Below are 18,974 nucleotides of genomic sequence, written 5' to 3'. Positions count from 1 at the left end.
AAAAAATAGTATATATGACCCATAAGACACTGGTTTTGGTCTGGCTTCCTAAAAAGTTTTCCAGTGTCTTGTTACAAGTTTTTTTTTTTCACTTTTAAAAAATGAAAAGCAGTTAAATCAACATTTTTGACACATGCCAATCATAAATAACTGGTTCAGTATCTTTAGCAACTACTTTAATTATCATATCATTAATAGAAATTAGATATTTATTGGGAAGTGCCAGATAGAGCAACTAGAGATATTAGCAGTGATTTTTCTGTTTATATAATTACGTCATGTAATCGGTTTATAGGTTAGGATTACATTTACCTTTGAAATTACTTACAGAGTCTTTGGTAAGAACTCTATTAGGTGAGCCTGCTGGATACAGGCAAAATTGCTTTCTTCAGTTTGATGGGAAGGTTGGTATGTGGCTTGCTAGCTTCTTCTGATTTGTTTCTTCCCTACTCTACCCCATCTTCCTCCCTACCTCCCTCTCTGCCCCATTTTGATGTGGTAGTGAAGGGACAGGAGCTCTTAGACTGAGTTACTGACAACTGGTGTGATCATGGTCATATTTCTGAGTCTAGTTTCCCATATCTAGATTGAGAGTATAGTGTTACAAAGGGTCATGTGGTGACACGGTGTGCAAAGTTGTTACTGTACTGCTGGGACTATGTGAGCACTCAGTCACTATTTAGCTCCTGTGCAGAGATGAGGGTGAGGGTGATGGTGAGGGGGATTTAGTGTATAAGAACGATTAGTTGCCTGAAAGGGTAGATTTTTTTTTTTTTTTAAATTTATACCCTAATTAGTATTTTAAAAATTCCTAAAAGAAAATATGGTTAAATAAATGGGATAGCCTAGATTGACTACTTTTTTAAGCAACTAAATATTTTCTTTTGAAAAAACAAAACAGGAGAAGGAGAAAGAATTAGAAAGAGAACGAGAAAGAGACAAAAAAGATAAAGAAAAATTGGAATCTCGATCCAAAGACAAGAAGGAAAAAGATGAATGTACTCCAACGAGAAAAGAAAGGTATGGCATGTCATAGTTAATCCATCACCAGGAGCAACGAGCCAGAAGAAGTCGTTTTCACAATAAACATGTGTGGCTTCTGCCTGTAGGAGGCAAAGTTAGCTGAGAGGGGCAGATAGATGGCCCTTGGCTAAACTAATTAGGACGTCCTTTTCCTTGGTTCATGTGGTATTCTTAGCCTTAATTCTCTACAGGAATTCAGTTACACTATTGGGTATCAACCCCACGGCTTAAATAACGGCTTGTTTTATCTGCCTGTTGCCACCACTGTAAGCATTTTTTTTTTCTTCCCATCTTGAGAGCAGATTCTGCATTGAAGAGGCAGTGACTGGTGCATCATGTTTTTTGTTTCAGCTTTTCTCTTTTGAGTTTTTATTATTGTTAACTTTTAATTTGTTTAGTTTGTGTGTGTGGTGTGGGGCTGTATACCTGCCACTGGTGGAGGTCAGAGGACAACTTGTGGAGGTTGGGTCTCTCCTTCTGCCATGTAGGTCCCAAAGGACCAGACTCAGATTAAGTGCTCTCATTTACTGAGCCATCTCACTAGACTGTGCTGCTTTTATAGTTTTAAATGCCTAATGTAGTGAAGCAGTTGCTTCAGTTAACAGAATCAGTTTTCCACATTAAAGAAAGTGGTTATAAATTAGAAACCTGGGTTTAATCACTCTGCATATATTTAAATGATAAAATTATACCGATTGTTTAACAAAAAAAATGCCATTCTTTTGTCTTTTATATTTTGATATAATTTCAGTTTCACAGGCAAGTTACAAGAATAGTATAAATAATCCCTGTGTACCTTTCACCTATATGCTCCATTACTAAAATGCTTCTACTTCTTTTAGTTCTTCCCATTCCTCTTCACCTCCAACCAGCTAATTATAACTGGCCAGTACAGTGCCATTCTCTGTGTTGTGTTCATTTAACATCAGTAAAAGAACCACAATAAGAAATTAATATTGAAAAAAATAGATCTTAGCCAGGCATGGTGGCACATGCCTTTAATCCCAGCACTCAGGGAAGCAGAGACAGGAGGGATCTCTGTGGGTTTGAGGTCAATCTGTCTACATGAGTCAAAGGACTGTTTTGAAAAAAAAAAAGGAAAAAAAAATGAATCTTTAATGTTATTTAATTCAGGAAAGTCAGGTTTTCTTCATCTTCCCAGTACTCTTACAGCAAAAGAAAATCGAATTTAGTTGGATTCACTTGTTTTTGGACAAGCTGTCTAAAGACTTACTTGTTCATGAAATAAAGGACATTGAATGTTGTTGGGAAATAGCAGCAGTACAGCTGGCTAGTGAGAGTTAATTACTGTAGTGGATGCTAGAAGGTGTTAGTAACTAAGTTAGTAAAAATTGAAAATGAATGCCTAAGTCTTTTTCACTGATGGAGTGTTCATGTGCTTTGTTTTGTAGGAAGAGACGACATAGTACCTCTCCCAGCCCATCTCGAAGTAGCAGTGGTAGACGAGTGAAATCCCCATCACCAAAATCAGAGCGGTCGGAACGGTCAGAAAGGTCTCATAAAGAAAGCTCACGATCTAGGTCCTCCCACAAAGACTCTCCTAGAGATGCTAGTAAAAAAGCCAAAAGGTAAGTGCAAGTTAGATAGCAGCTAACTAGTTCTACAAGCTTCAAAAATAATGTTGTTGGCAGTTTTGTTTTGTTTTGATTTTTCAAGACTGGGTTTCTTGGTGTAGCCCTGGCTTTCCTGTAACTCACTATTGATCATGCTGCCCTTGAACTCAGAGATCCGCTTGTCTCTGACTTCTGAGTGCGGGAATTAAAGGCGTGCACCACCAATTGCCTGGCCTTTTTTTTTTTTTTTTAAAGATCTCAGAAAAACAGAAATAGTACTCTTATTTTAGGTTATCTCTCTCTTGGTCTCTTGGTCTTACCCCAGTTTCTCTACTGATCACTCATGAATAGTAAGTGCAAAATAAATCCATGTGTGTATACATAGTAAAGAATAAATTTGAGCTTGCTGCTTTATTTAGTTAGTGGCTTATGTTCCCTCTTAAGGCTCATTTTAAGCCATATTAGAATGTAAGCAGTTTTGGTAGCCAGTTACTTAGACATTGTTCGTGTTTGTTTGTTTCTTCAGGTCACCGTCTGGTTCAAGGACACCGAAAAGGTCTAGGCGGTCTCGGTCTAGGTCCCCTAAGAAATCAGGGAAGAAATCCAGATCCCAGTCGCGGTCTCCACACAGGTCTCATAAAAAGTCAAAGAAAAACAAACACTGACATATATTTTTAAGATGCTGTCACTTAATGGAAATGCAAGTTTGTTTTGTGCCTGAATGGTCTTTTTTTTTTTTAAATAAAAAAAAAAAAAAAACCACACACACATACACACACACACACATACACACAAACAAAAAAATTCTAACGAAAGAGCATTCCTGGGTTTTGTTTGTTCGTTTGTTTGTTTGTGAATGCATGTGTAAACTCATGAGTAACTGCATCTGTAGACCTGTCATTGTTTTATATTGTATAAATTACTTTTGTTGTGGCTGTTTCTCAAGATGAAATTTTTATTGTGCTAATGAATTTCATCAGAAATGTGTACAATGGATCTGCTGGCAGTAGTAGTATTTTGTTTTAGGATGTTGTGACTTAGACACATAATACAGATGTCTTCCCCCCCCCCCCCCTTTTGTAGCTTTGACAGTTTGAATTAGATTTCAAATAAAATCTGAACAGAAAACTATAATGTTGTTTTTTTGCCCAGTTGGTGACACCAAGTCCCTTAAAGACCTACTAAGTGAATTTGGCATCATTGCTGTTTCTTATACCTAGTGCACTTTACAAGCTCCAGTGTTTATCCATTTCTGTAAGGCAGTTTTCAGGACCCCAGAGAGCAGAAGGCTTAAGTAGTGGGTCTCATGTGGTGTTTGTTATTGTAATGCCCGGTAAAATAGTTTTTTCAAAGAGGCAACATGATTTCAAAACACTCAACCTGTCTTCTGAGCAATTACGTATTTTAGGGTAAACTTAATTTTTAATCTATCATGAAGCAAGTTTATTTATAAAAGGTTTTATAAAAAAGATTTGCCATAGAATTCTTTTGTATAATAGTTGCCTTTTTATAATTGTCTGTAGGTTATCTTTAAAACACTGGTATCATGATATTTGTACAAATTTGTTTGAAACAACTTTTATGTTTTGAAAGATTTGGTTTGAAGTATAGCTTTAAATAAAAATTGAAAAGTTAAATGGGTTTTGGGCAATTTTAACACCCAGTGAGCGGTTTATAAATTCAAGGTGCAAAAAGTTGACTTAAACCATTTGCAGAGATGAATTCTGTTATAAACAGGAACGAACTTGGTTATAGTTTGAGGGAGAAATAGGAAAACTTGTGAATGTTGGTCAAAGTACCGCAGAGAATAAAATTTAATAAAGGGTTACATAGACTTGAACTGACACCGTTGTTGTCAATCTTGCTTTCAGTTTTTCATTTAGGTACTTCGTGTAGTGGTTTGTGGTTTTTTCTCTCTAAAAATAGATTGTTTGGATTTAACTTATTTTTTAAAATCTGTCACCTGTTTACTTAATCTTGCCCAATCGCAAAATAAGGCATCCTGCACCTGTGATTTGGGGAGTAGTCATATCAGCTGTACAGCAAGGCATGTCTTTTCTGTATCCAACACATCCACAGCAGCTTTAGAAATGAGCCAGCCATATTGCTTGACATAGTGGTTATTAGCATGAAAATACTGTTCAGTCCATTGTTTACCCATTTATTAGGAAATGTTAATTCCTTAAAGTTGCTCAAAATAATTAATGTGAAGGTGCTCATACTTAAAGATCTATATAAATACAGCCATTATAAAAGGAACACATTTCTCTCCCGTGTTCATTGTCTGGGAGGCATTTTATATCATCTTTATTTTCAGAAAAATAGTGTGGAATTGCTGGTAGTTGTGGTATTCTTCATTCCCTGGGTCTTTGGATAGGCAAAGAAATAATTGGTCAGAAAGTGATTTTCTTTTTTTTTTTTTTTTCAGGCAAGTTAGGGAGGATAGTTACTTTTCTCTCTTGAGTACAAAACCTCAGTTTGGTTTTTGGTGTTTTTTTGTAGTGTTTTCTACTGCAATGGATCTATATTGTAACTATTATAGCTAAGCTTGGAATGGATAGAACTGGCTTTCATTTGGGTAGGTGGGAAATTACTTAGACCTGATAGACTATTTTCTGGAGTTCTTTAATCTATATTTTAGGTTATGTTGAAGTTTGTTTTTTTGAATTGTATATAGCATTAACTAGGTCATCTTCCATTTTTCTTTATGAGGAAATACCTAGAATAAGATGTTAAAATTTACAATGAATAAAGTGGCACACATCGGTTATCCCAGTATTGAGGATTGATGACTGTAATCTGAGGAGTTGAGACCAGTTTGGGCAATAGAGTGAGATCCTTTCTCAAAAACTGATTCCCTGTAAGTTTAATGGGATAAAAAAACTGGTGAGTTTCTTACAAGAAGGAAGCTGTTCTGCATATTTTTTTTAAGTAATAGCTTAGTTTTCATATCTAAAGAATACGTAGCATAATTTCTGTAGTTGACTTAAAGTATTCATAATTGATCTGAGAGTTACAGGAAAGATGTTTCCAGCTGTGTACTGCACAATTGTTGTTCCCTATTAATTGTATGTAATATCCCTACAAAGTTTGTAACACAGGGATTCCTTGCCAAGGCGATGCCATTTGACTTCTCTTTACGTTCAGATAGAAAATAATATGCTGGTTGATTTCTTACCAAAGAGAGACCTATGGCTAAAAAGGATTGTGATGGCAGTTTTCTTTGGCATTGTATCTCTGTATTGCTGTGAGTCAGCATGTGGGGTTTCTGACTGTAGTGAGTTAGAGATTAGGGAGACAGAAAGCCCTGATCCCAAAGGATCCTTTTATTTGGTTCACAATATTTTTGGCTCTTTTGCTAAATTTTGCAGAAATTGCTGTTTGCTGACCTAATTTTCTTTATTGCAGACCGTTCCTATGGGCTTAACCTGAGAATTGTATTCCAATTAAAGAGTGTTGGAAGGAATACCTCCTTCTGACCTATGTATTTTTCCATTCTTTAATGTTCTTGAGTACTTGAAAAAAAATACCTTTTGTTCATGATCAAGTTTAGGTTTATTAGAAATATCCTATACACTTTTGCATTGATGGTGGTATAAGTTCTGAAAAATTGCGTGACCACGATAATTGTTTATCATGGTTAAAAATAAGGCAAATAAACCTGTTGCCAAAGTGACTTAACCTATTCTGATGACCACAACAGTGTGATTTCTTTAGCAGGGAAAATTGTTCTTAAAAGTAAACCACCACTTATCTAAAATAATGTGTTTTAAGCTTTTCATGTGTTGTTTCCCTCTTCTGACTTGTAGTTGATAAGCCTAACTACACAAAATTCAGTGCAGATATTTATGAAGATGTAAGTTTAAAGGGTCTTGTGATTAAGAATTCACTCTAACAAAATGTTTGGTGTTTTCACACTTCACTTCCATGTTTTGAAATAGATTTTGGGGAGTGTTTATTATTTTGGATTTTTCTTGTTTTTGTTACCAACTTCCTAAGATTTAGCCAATCCATGAATACAAATCCCAGGGAAGTGTAATGATAGACTGAGAGGTGGGATGTGCTGCTCTTCAAAGTGAGCCTTGTTTCATTGTTCAGATTTCGATGCCTGTTTATTCAGTGCCACCTCATGAAGTTCTAATGTAAATGGATTGTGTGTATAACTGGCGATTTGTATAGTTTTGTAGATAAAAGGTCTTCATTCGCTTTCATATGTAATTGTGCTTAGAGGATCAGTGTTTTGTCCTTCTAACTTCAGCAGGCTCTTGTATGTTGTGTTTCTGTTGATCTGAAATAGCAGAAGAAACAGGTTTTTAGAAATGGAATAACAGTTCAGTCGGCTCAGCTGACGTGCCCTGCTGTGGGACAGACGCCATGGAAGGCTAGTGGGGCCGCTTTCCAGACGAGACACGTACCATATAGTTTTCTACGTAAAGATTAGTCGCAAAACAAAGCTTGTGGAATTCACTTTTGTTGTTTTCTTTTAATTACTTAAATAAAACACGTTTTCATAGTAAATTTAGACTGTTCATGTAATTTTCTGCATATGGTTTTCTAATGGGAGCCCTGCAGGATAATCTGGCTTTCTGCAGCTTTCTCCCATGCAGAGTTGTGATGCGAGGAGATGCATCTACCTGTTGTAGTGACAGAGCTACTACATTTTATGCACTTAAACTCTCACCAGGTAGTTTCATGATAGTTGATTCCCTATTAATTAGGAAATTTCATGCCCTTACTCTCTTCATTAAGAAAGTTCTATTTCACTGAGGAAAACTTCAGATTCCAGCATACAGCAGCAGCCATCCAGCCACCAACATGTAAATAGCAGCTCGTTAGTGTATCTGTTTTGTATTTAAAACATAACATTGCATCATCACTAAAACCTCACTGGTTCCTTTTTAAGGTTTTGTTTATTTTTAGTTGTGATAAAATGCTCTTGACAAAATTTACCATCTTAAGCATTTTTAACTGTACAGTTTGCTGGTATTAGATATACTCACATTGTTTTGCAAACAACCTATATAACTCTTTCATTGCAAAATTGAAACTCTGTACCTGAGTTTTCCCCTCCCCTCTGCCATATTCCCTTCCCTCTTATAGCCATATTTTGCTTTGTTGCTGTTTGACTAATCTAGAAAGTGAAATATGAAACACCATTTAATTAAAATTCTTTACCATTTGTACAACTCGGTGTGCTCTGTGGTCTCTTTAATGGTTGTTACGGTGTAATTTCACACCAGCACATCATAGCCTGGCATACTAAAAGGCACTTAGGAAGCAAACTGATTTTGAAACTGCAGTGGATTAATATTGATGACCACGCTCGGATGCTTTTCTGGTTTATGTAGTGCCTTGTGGAAAGGAATGGGAGTTTTTAGTACTTGCTAAGCTTAGTGCCAGCTTTGATACTCACTTTGCTACAAGAAAAAGGGGAAAGGTAAATTGTTTATTTTGTTTTTCAATGTTTTCTCCTGTCTTAGGAAACAGTGTTTTCAAATCGTTTGAGAATGAAACACCTCCCTGAGCAGACACCTCACTGCACATAGCAGCTGAATATTCCCATACGAGAAGTGGTAGTGGTTCTTTTGTTTGTTTGTTGCAGCATACTTTACAGCAGTGTGCAGTAGCTACTGGGATGAGTGGTCTGTTTCGGGGGTTAGGAAGCGGCTTTTCATCAAGTTTGTTGTTCTAACATTCCAATAAAGACTGGTGGTGTTTTCACAGGCCACTCCCAGGGTGTAGTGAGGCATCTGGTATCTACTGAGATACCAGAAAGTGTTTTATTAATAAGGAGGTAGTAGCTTTTTCTATTTGCCATAGTATTTAGCTAACATGAATGTAAGCTAAAAAAATGGCGTGCATGTGTAGCTTATGTTATACAGGATGCATATTCAGAGAATGTGGTTTCTCCAGAAAGATCTGCAGCATACCCAGCACTGCCAATTCTGTATGTATAAATGCCACAAGGCAGAGATACCACTCATCGAATACTTCCCAAGAAGCATTTACATCTGTGTCTAAAAATAGTGGTTTAATTCTGAACTGATTGCCCTGAAAGTACGTAATTTGACTTAAATAGCAGGTATGTTACAGAAGGTCTTTAAGTGGGAATGATCATTTTACTTGTTTGTTCTCATGATTGACATAAAAACTTGTTAAAGCTTCCAGAATATTTGCATATTTTGGAATAAAAGCTAGTGGAACCTTTATTTTGTGAATGTTAAATCATAAAGCCAGAATTAACAATGTGTAGAGAATGGGAGAAAGTCTGGTGTTAAGAATTGTGCTGCCTACTCTGTACTTCACATCTGTTCTTAAGTGTCAGAACTCAGCTGTCTACAGTGGCCATCTCTAAAATATCCTTGGTTTATAATCATGGCACAGGCACTGACAGTGTCCTATTCAGCTCAGAGTGCAGATGACTTCCGGTGCCAGACTCCACAGTGGAATTCAGAGTCCTTAATGACACAGATTGCCGGTTTTCCAGGAACCTTCTACCTCCTTAAAGAACTCAGATGGTAAGAAAGCCTGCGATCTAATTTGATGTCTGATGCCTGTTGTCAGTTTATATTGTGTCTTTGCATAACATCCGCTAGGAAATTGTGGGTCCTTGATAGCCTTGCAGAAGCTCCTGTGATTGTTTATGGTTTTTCACCATTGAGATGAAAGGTGTACCTGTGGAAGATGTGTCCTGCACCCTCCCCTCCCCCATCCCCGCCTTCTCAGATTCCCTCGTGCAGCTTAGCTCTTTGCGGTGTGTTGAAACAAACTGAAAATGACAAAGTGCCTGGTCTTGGCTAGGACTATGTGTCCCTTAACTGCTGAATGTATACAGATCCTTTGACCAAACTGGCCAATGCAAGAAGACTGGGCTAAGGGTATGGAAGGCAAGTTAGCACTCTTATGATCTCATTCAGGAATGAATCCAATTTTCAGACTTCCGGACTTTTGAGTTCTTTGGGTAGTTCATGTGTAAAGTGACTTTGATAGCTATACACTTGTTATTGTCTTTAGTATAGATGGGCTTTCACAGAGAAGTCTACTTTTGGAAACTCGGTAATGGGAGGGACCAGGCCCAAACTTGAACAGGATGGCTTTGGATGGCAAAATGATCCAAAAATGGAAAGCAGTATGATAGGGAAAGGATAGGTGGTCAGAGGGAGGGTGGTAATGCCTGAGCTGAGGTTTCGAAAGTGGGAAGGGAAGGGCCTGGTGGGGAGAACAGAGTTCCAGGTTGAGCGGGCTGGCAGTTAGCATGTCTTGACGGAGCACAGTACCCCTCCACTGACAAACAGGAGGTATGTGGCCTGAATACAGGGAAGAATGGGGGATAGTACAGGATGAGGCCAGGCATAGCCTAGCCTGGCTTCCAGGGAAGCAAGGGGCAGTTCGAAAAGATCACTGACCACCGTGCAGACAGGATGGGAAAGAGGCAAGAGCATCAGGGAAACCAGAGAGGAGGCTTGTGGCCATGCAGGCTAAATGTGATCCTGTGAGTAAGGTATCTAGACCACATGAAGCAGCTCTCTAAATACCTAAATAATTTAAGCACCCTCCTCATTCCCTTGGGTCCTGTGGTTCCTACCCACAACAGAGGCTAAGTATTCACCCAGATTGACTTCACTTGCCATCAGCAGAGATGTGCCAGCAGAGGAGCAGGACTTCTTGCTCTTGCTGGCGTGCGAGGAAATGATGAAACTGTATACCCCACAATGATTCTGTCTTCAGTTCCCTGCCTCCTGCTGCACTGCAGAGGGTTAGGAGAGTATTTGGAAAGCTGAGCTGTGGGGTCATCTATGTCGGGCTAGGCCGGCTTCTTTACAGGAGCCCTCCTCAAGACCATGCGTGTGGACAGCGGGGCCTTCGGCAGAGGATGGCATTCCCAACCTGCTTTCAGGAGGTCGAAGCACCCACCGCCACACATGCTTTGGAAAACTCTTTAGAACTGTGGTTAGGCAAATTATGTTTCAGAGTGTCTTTTGGTTAAAAAGAGACTGTCAGGTGTGGGTCAGTGCAGGACAGCAGAGAGCAGCGGGCTTAGGAACCAGTAAACAGTGGCGATCCAGCAGGTCCCCACCAGCCAGTCTTCACCTCTGTCTTAGCTAGATGTTCTGATTCCAGGAAGAGACTACCTCCCTCCCTCCACCCCCAAATCAATGTTGAAAAGAGAATTTTAGGGTACATATAATCAGATCATTTACTATAGTTTACTTTGCCAATGCCCCGCTAGGAACTTGGGTCGTTTCTGCTTTCCTCCCATTTTCTGTGATGCTGAGATGACTGTCACTATGCCTGATGCCTTTACTAGCACACATAAAAATTGTGCGGTTATTTTTAGATATGGAACTATTGGGTCAAAGAATATAAACATTTTAAAGTTCAATGATGCATATTGTCAGCTTTCTTCAAAAAAAAAAAAAGTACCATTGTTTTAGGCCTATAGTGTTGAGAAATGATTATGTACCACACCTCTGCCAGCCCTGGGAATTTGTGACACACTGTTTTAAAAAGGAATTCAAATCAGATGAAATTACTTGTTCCCAGCTGGGGAGATTTCTAGACTCTGAAACAGGGGGAGGTTTTGGCAGGCTCTAGATGAGTGAGGTAACTGGTTTAGTCATCTGGAGAAATCTGTGGGTTTAAAGTAATCCCACTTGCATAAACCATGCTGAGTGGCAGCCATGTCCCCGCATGCTCACTGATTTCCTCTGACAGCCGAGGCAGAAATCCAGAGACACCCAGTATGAGTCTTTCGTAGCCCATTTCCCCTCTTTTTAACCACTATGCTATTTATAGAAGAGAGAAAATATGTAATAACTTCGGTGCAACTCTTCAAATGACTTTACCCATTTTTGATTTTCATGTGTAATATGACCCTGTGTGTGCGTGTGCTGCCAGGTGGGGATATGGGAAGACGATTCTCAAGTTAAAAAAAAAATTATCAAGATGAGCAACAGTGTTTGTCCTCCTCCAAAGAGAGCCATCAAGTGAGTTTCCAGCTTTCTCCTGTATACTTGTTTGGGTTGTGCATCTTCTTCTAAATGAAGATTGGGATGGATTGCTCCAAGGCTCCTCTTCACTGAGAGATCATCAGAAACAAACTACACTACACATGCTTACCTTCCAGTTTTATTTTGTGTTTATTATCTACGGAGTAACAGAGTCAAAGTGGCCACGTGGGAAAGGACAGCATCTCTCCCTTCATCAGGAGTGAGGCTATCCCAGGCTTGTCAGAACTTTTGGTATGGGTTGCCTCTTTCCAAATAGTGGTCAGGTTATCAGATTAATAGTGACACCCCCATCGTCCAAAGTCTAGAAGAGACCCTCACATTAAACGGTGTTCATGAGAAAAAACCAGACACTCGGCCCTCCTTTTTCTGTCACAGCTTTTCACAGCCTGGTCTACCACTGTGTCCTTATAATCTTCTGGTTAGGTCCTGGACCTTGAGGTTGCCACTCTCAAATCAAGCCACACCCTTTTGCAGCTGACAGGCCCTGCCGGCAAGGTTAGAAGACATATCTCAGGTGTGGCTCAGGAGAGCACACTCAGCCTTTCTCTTTTACAGCTACAAGCTAAATGTACGGGGCTACTAATACCCGGCCCCTTGACATGCAGGCTATGCTACACTCAATCATGGGGTAGGAAGCTTCCCATCATCTCCCAAAAATCTTCAAGAGCCAGAAAATCTCCTTGGGGAATTCCTCTGAAGGCTTTCCCTGCCCTCCCTCTGTTGACTCTTTCTCTCCTGCTCTTCTAAGCTCTTACTCCTGCCATTCTCAGCGTGCTCATAATTAATACCCACCTCCAGTCCCGATTATGGTCCCATGGTTGTGAGTCTTGCTCTCCTAGTAAAGTTCATTCTTAGGGTTAATTGGCCTCAACTTCCTTCTCCAGGAACAAACTGAACCTGCGATTCACTGTTACTACGGCACTGTGGCGGGCTGAATGAGAGTAGCACTCGGCCTCACGTGTTTGAGTGCTTGGTCCCCGGTTAGTGAGACTGTTTGAAAAGGTTTAGGAGGCGTGGCCTTGTTGGAGGAGGTGTGTCACTGGAGGTGGGCTTTGAGGTTTCAAAAGCATCATGCTTGCCTGCCTACCACCGTTCTTCCTGCCATAATGATCATGGACTAACCCTCCGAAACTATGAACAACCCCCCCAATTAAATGCTTTAAAAAAAAAAAAAGAATTATCTCGGTCATAGTGTCTCTTCACAGCAATAGTACAGTAACTAAAACAGTGAGTCAAATTTCTTCACCTCAGGGAATAGGCCCACACTTCCAGTATCCCAATACCTCCGGGACTGGGTACTCCCTATCCTGACCATGATTCAAAGTCCATCATTGTGGGCGAAACCCTCTGCATCCTTAACCTCAAACAGACTGTGTTTGTTGATCTGAAGAAAACCCCATAAAGGATGAGGATATGGAGTGTTTTGCAAAGCTGCGCTCTGGCACTGGAGGCTGTGACTGCCCTATATAATCCCATTCGAAACTAGCAGCTTCTGTGTGTGAGTCACCCTGCACACACGGCAGATACCGTGGTCCCCACAGATCAAGCAGCCACACGAGAATCACTTCAGGGATGATAAGGGATCCCAGACAATTCCCAGGAGGCCTTCTGGATCTGTGCACTTCAACTGGGCCAAAGCATCGTGTTACTTAGGAATGGAAAGCTCACAGGTGCTTGCAGGTATGTCGAGATGGACTCGGGGCCAGAGGGAGGCAACCTCTCTTCTTCCACGAACCGAGCATGGGCAAGACATTTCTTGTCCTTGTGCTCTAATTTCCTCCAGTCAAATCAACTGCCTAGGTGCCGGCCCACAAGGCCAAGTCCATGAGACTCACACAACTCTCAGAAATGCAGATCCCTGGGGCAGCAAATCTGGAGACGGGCCTGGGACTCAGTATCTGTTTGCATTAAAGTCTAGAAAAATTCAAACTTATGTAGAAGGCGAAAGGACAGTACAGGAATCCCAGCCATTCCAATCCACCTTAGTCTGTGAAATTCCCAGACATAGTACTTTACACTTAGTCAGCATGCTGCTTTCTTCACAAGATGCAGAATAAAAGGCCCATGATACTGTTGTGCATCACGGAAAGTTACTGGTGACTTTAAGTTAAAGTGACTCCTTGATGTTGTCAGAAGTCCTTGGCAGTGTTCACACTGTCTCATAAAGTTTTTCTTTTTTTTATTGGAAGCCCAAATTAGGTTTATTCCTGCACTCATATAGCTCTCAAATAATTTTTAGTCCACTGATGCTCCCCAGTTTCAATTTTCTTTAAAGAAGCTGGGGTTGTTTTAGACTGCCTCACAATCTGGGTTTTGTCAGTGGTACCCCACCGTCATTTTACTTTCTGAAAATTAGCAGTTTGACCTACAATCTAGGTTGGATTTAAGTTCAAGGGCTTTGACAAGATTAGGTAACGGGATGTTGTGTGCAATCCCTCAGGGGCACATGGTGTCTGTGTCTGTACTGTGCCATGTTGATTCCTAAGTCCACTAGTTATTAATTATTATTATATTTGGAGTTGCAATTGATCATTGCCTTTTCGATGATCAACAGAGAACTTCCCCCCCTGGTGACTCTCTGCCTACCCCGTGGGGCAGTTCACTGAAGATTAGCAGCCTAAATGCTCCTTTAGTTTTCAAAGTCGCTGGTGCTCAGCTATTACTGTTGGAGGCCATTGTTATGCTCAGCATCATGTAACATAGTTGATTCTGATGTTTGGTGGGCTTTAGTCCTTCACAGTTCTTTTTTTTTTTTTTAATTTTATCTTTTTAAAAATGTATTACAATTTATTCACTTTGTATTCCAGCTGTAGCCCCCTCCATCATCCCCTCCCAATCCCGCCCTCCTGCCCTCCTCTTCTCCCCAGTCCACTGATGGACTCCCATTCCATCTGACCCTAGCCTATCAGGTCTCATCAGAACTGGCTGCATTGTCTTCCTCTGTGGCCTGGTAAGGCTGCTTCCCCCGTCAGGGGGAGGTGATCAAAGAGCCAGCCACTGAGTTCATTCCAGAGACAGTCCCTGTTCCTGTTACTAGGGTATCCACTTGGAGACTGAACATGCCATCTGTGCATGGGTTCTAGGTAATCTCCATGAATAGTTCTTGGATGGAGTATCAGTCTCAGAAAAGACCCCTGTGCCCAGTTTTCTTTCTGGTTCAGTTGCTCTCCTTGTGGAGCTCTTGTCCCCTCCAGGTCTTTCTATCTCCCCCTTCTTTCATAAGATACCCTGCACTCTGCCCAAAGTTTGGCAATAAGTCTCAGCATCTGCTTTGATACCCTGCTGGGTAGAGTCTTTCAGAGTCCCTCTGTGGTAGGCTCCTGTCCTGTTCCCTGTTTTCTCCCTCTTCCAATGTCTATCTTGTTTGCCTTTCTGAATGAGGATTGATCATCTTATCCAGGGTCGTCCTCCTTGCTTAGCTTCTTTAGGTGTACAGATTTTAGTATGATTATCCTATAATATATATCTAATATCCAGTTTTAAGTGAGTATATACCAGTTGTGTCTTTCTGTTTGTGGGATACCTCACTCAGAATGATCTTTTCTAGTTCCTACCATTTGCCTGCAAATGTCATGATTTCCTTGTTTTTAATTGCCAAGTAGTATTCCATTGTGTAAATGTACCACAATTTCTGCATCCATTCCTCAGTTGAGGGACATCTGGGTTGTTTCCAGATTCTGGCTATTATGAATAAAACTGCTATGAACATGGTTGAACAAGTGTCCTTGCTGTGTACTTGAGCATCTTTTTGATTTATGTCTAGGAGTGGTATAGATGGATCTTGAGGAAGCACTATTCCTAATTGTCTGAGAAAGTGCCAGATTGATTTCCAAAATGGTTGTACAAGTTTACATTTCCACCATCAATGGAGGAGGGTTCCCCTTTCTCCTTCACAGTTCTTCCAATTCATTTCTTTGGCCAGTGGGAGCCTCTTTGAGCTGCTTTGATAGATATCATTGCTTCCCACCCCCCACCTCAGAGCTCCGCCCTCGGAGCTTTCTAGTCTTCAGAAACAGAATATTTTCCAAGCCCCTCTTGTATTCTTCTATTCTGGGTCTGAAACAGCCATTTCTTAAAGGAGCTTTAGTGGGACTCATTATCAAAAAGACTTCTCAGAAGATGCCAGATGTCCATAGGTACATGGACGTGTATGTATACACACAGACACACACAACACACACACACACAGGCATGACTCCTCAGGTGATTCTGACAGGACATCAAGTTTATGTTGGATTACACCTGACTTCCTACTCCAACCTACTTCAAAATGCTGTTGTTATCTTTCCTGCTAATTGCAAAAAAAAAAAGTAAATTATTTTTTGAAAATTTATATAAGCTAAAACATATGTGACTTCTATTTTTATTTGCTTTTTACCCTGTAAATTGATATAATCTTTTTAAAAATGAAATGTGGATATATATTCCATATCCTAATTATTCTCTGATCTAGAAAATCCACTTTTAAAAAGTAAGGCTCAGAAAAGAACAGAAAAAAAAAATACAGAAAAAGATGAATCCATCAGTGTTTCACTTGGAATCTGTAAAACAAAATCAAAACCCATAAAGACAGGTAGTTCAAACATCCAAAAACAGGGAAGCCGTTTGATAAGTGATTTGATAAAAGGTTGCTGCAAAGAGTATTATGAGACCATTAAATACTGCAGAGGAGGACTATGCTGCCAGATGCAGGGTTATATTAATGGTGAGATATTACAATATGCATATGAAAAACTTTAAATGGAGTATGTCAAAGTGAGAGCCATAGTCAAATGACTTAAATATGGATTTTAAAATCCTGTAAGTCCATTTTATTTATTGAGTTTCTATGTAATTTGGAAAGGACAGGTGTCTGGGATGGAGCATACAGCATAAGAAGATGACTGAGTGTGAGAGGTTAAAACAGTGAGCAGAGAAGGGCCGGTGCCGGTGATGATGTATAGACTCTCAAGGGTTTGCCCAGCCTGCCTCCTCTGTGCTCGCATGCACCTCTGCTACAAGTGTGGGCTTTGGCTCTGCTCTCTACGCTCTCTTCTTGTTCCTGTTGGGTATCACAGACATACCATCCCTGGGCAGTATTGAGGAATGGTTTTTGCTCCAACAACATCTGTCCTGTGGCTTGGTAGTGGGACGATTGTCCAGCTTGGCATAGGGAAGCGTTTGGTAGTGAAGGGATGGTAGTGGACTGGAAACTCTCCCCTCACATCCTCCATCTAGACTGGAGGTGACGCCTGAGGCAAAGCTCAGGGGAGGAAGCAGAGAAGCCCACATAGACCCATCAGCCTACCCTTGTCTGTGTGACTCAACTTCATGGCAATTCCTTAAGGGTGCATATCTTGCCATTTTTTTTCTCAGTGAGAGGGTGTGAGTGAGGTAAGGATGGGAAGGTAAGGAGCTGCCTCATTACAGAGGATTGGGAATGGCCGGCTGAGACTAACGCCCTTCTGCAGGCACCGCAGCGGGAGTGACAGAAACTGACCTGTGACTTAGGAGAACCCCTTGCAGTGTATTCCAAGCACCAGCTAGCTGTTCCGGCACAGCCCCGTCCAAACATCAAAAGAAGACTCCATCTGTTAACTTGGAGTGAAAAAGCAAACACAGCAATAGATACGGGACAAATCTCATAAGCGCTTTTTCTCACTTACATATTTTATGAGGCTTCCACAGGAGCCCACTTCTTGGGAGGCCTGACCTGGGCAGAGGGGGTCTAGACAGGTCCTGGGGAGGCTTCATGGCAACAGGATGACATTACAGACATGTCACGGTGTGAAGGGGGGAGTGGTCCTGGCTGGGAGTCCAGGTCTCTGATTGGAAACAGTTTAATTTTTAGGTTTAAATTCTTTTCCATTTTAAAAATTTATATGCATTGATGGTCTGCCAGCATGGATGTCTGAGTGAAGGGTTGGATCCTGTGGAACTGGAGTTACAGACAGTTGTGAGCTGCCATGTGGGTGCTGAGAATTGAACCTGGATTCTCTGGTAGAGCAGCCAGTGCTCTTAATTTCTGACCCTTCTCTCCAGATCCCATGCCCAGCTTTGATGTGGGCTCTGGGGGTCTGAACTCAGATCCTATGCTTTCACTTTAAACACTGAGCCAGCTCCCCACTTCTTCTGCCTACACATTTAGCTTGCTTTTGATCCTTACTGTTGCCTGGGATCTATGTTCTTGTCATTGCCTATAAATCTGCCTTGTTCTTTGCTGTCAGACATTTAAGTTGTTTCCATTTTGTTTTATTACACATGTGGTACAATGAACAGGCTTTGAGCATTGTAAGAGCACTTCAAGGAATGTATCCATGGAAAGAAAATCCCTAAGGGTGGAATTGCTGTATTCAAGAGTAGGGACATTCTACACTTTTTGACAAGCTTTTAAAATTGTCCTCGTCTAATAGTCTAAAGACTATTGCACCAATAGTCTTTTTTTTTTTTTTTTTAAGGAGTAGGGGTTGTGGAGCCAAGAAGATGGGGTAAGGTAGGGGGAGGGGGAATCTGATGGTAGGAAAATGGAGATGAGAAAGAACTGAGCCTGAAGGAGAAGGACACATCTTTGATTAATAGTCGACTGTCACTCTACTGAAATTATTAATTTGTGAATAGTTGGCTTTGGAGTCTTATTTCTTCCTCATTTTACCCCTGATACTCCCAAATTATGTAGCATATCCTGCCAGAGGCTAAAATGAACAGACATAGGTTTTGAGGTGAGGGTGGAGGCAATGAGCATTGGTATACTTGGCCTGAATCACAGTGAATGGACCTGGGCCCCTCCTGGGGAGGCTGGCTTCCTGAGGAGAGGGATGGTCTTACCATGAACCCATGGGATCTGAGGACCGGGGAGCAGCTTGTCTGGGTTGCTGGCAAGAACATTTATTGACTAGTTCTAGAGAATGGTCTCCAGACTGGGAACAGCCGCAGCCAAGGAAAGTGGTTATTCCCCACAAAGCCAGGAACTCGAGGGCCTAGCAATCATGTCCTCTAGGTGACTCCAAGAAGTGCTCCTGTTTGAGAACAACTGTCTGTACCAGAATCCACACAGAGGAGACACAGCAGAAACATGTCTGTATTCTGCCCTTTCTGGGGCAGAAGTGACTTAGGAACAGCATTTATCTGTCCCCAGCCTGGAATTCTCCCTCCCATTCCAGTGGGAAAGGGCGCCGTGGGTGTGCCAAGGTCTTCCAGGCGGTTAGCTTGGTTTTCCTCTTCTCCACCGTGAATGTAATCTATCGGGCTAATAAAATGCCACACAGGCCTCGTTCTGTAGGTCCCCTGGTGGATTCCAGAGAGAGTCTCTAATAAGCCCTTCCACCTATGGGGATAAGGGAGAGCTATGCAAAGAATAGCCCAGCGGACTTAGGAATGGTGTGAGTCC

General features: G+C 41.0%; 1 protein-coding gene across 4 annotated transcripts in view; it reads left to right on the top strand.

The window, feature by feature from the left end:
* U2surp (U2 snRNP associated SURP domain containing) overlaps window positions 1-4,441 on the top strand; it is a 58,334-nt gene extending 53,893 nt beyond the window's left edge. For all 4 annotated transcript variants that reach the window (XM_055629661.1, XM_055629660.1, XM_055629659.1 and 1 more), the window contains 3 exons: window positions 902-1,020; window positions 2,436-2,612; window positions 3,124-4,441. In XM_055629661.1, the coding sequence (XP_055485636.1) occupies window positions 902-1,020; window positions 2,436-2,612; window positions 3,124-3,262 (435 nt within the window). In that variant the 3' untranslated portion in view covers window positions 3,263-4,441. The remainder of the gene's footprint in view (window positions 1-901; window positions 1,021-2,435; window positions 2,613-3,123) is intronic.
* Window positions 4,442-18,974: the final 14,533 nt, after the last annotated feature.

Source organism: Psammomys obesus, unplaced genomic scaffold (genome assembly GCF_907164565.1).
Source record: "Psammomys obesus unplaced genomic scaffold, mPsaObe1.curated_primary_1811, whole genome shotgun sequence".
NCBI lineage: Eukaryota > Metazoa > Chordata > Mammalia > Rodentia > Muridae > Psammomys > Psammomys obesus.
The sequence above is the reverse complement of the archived record's forward strand: the minus strand, read 5'-3'. Positions and strand labels throughout refer to the sequence as shown.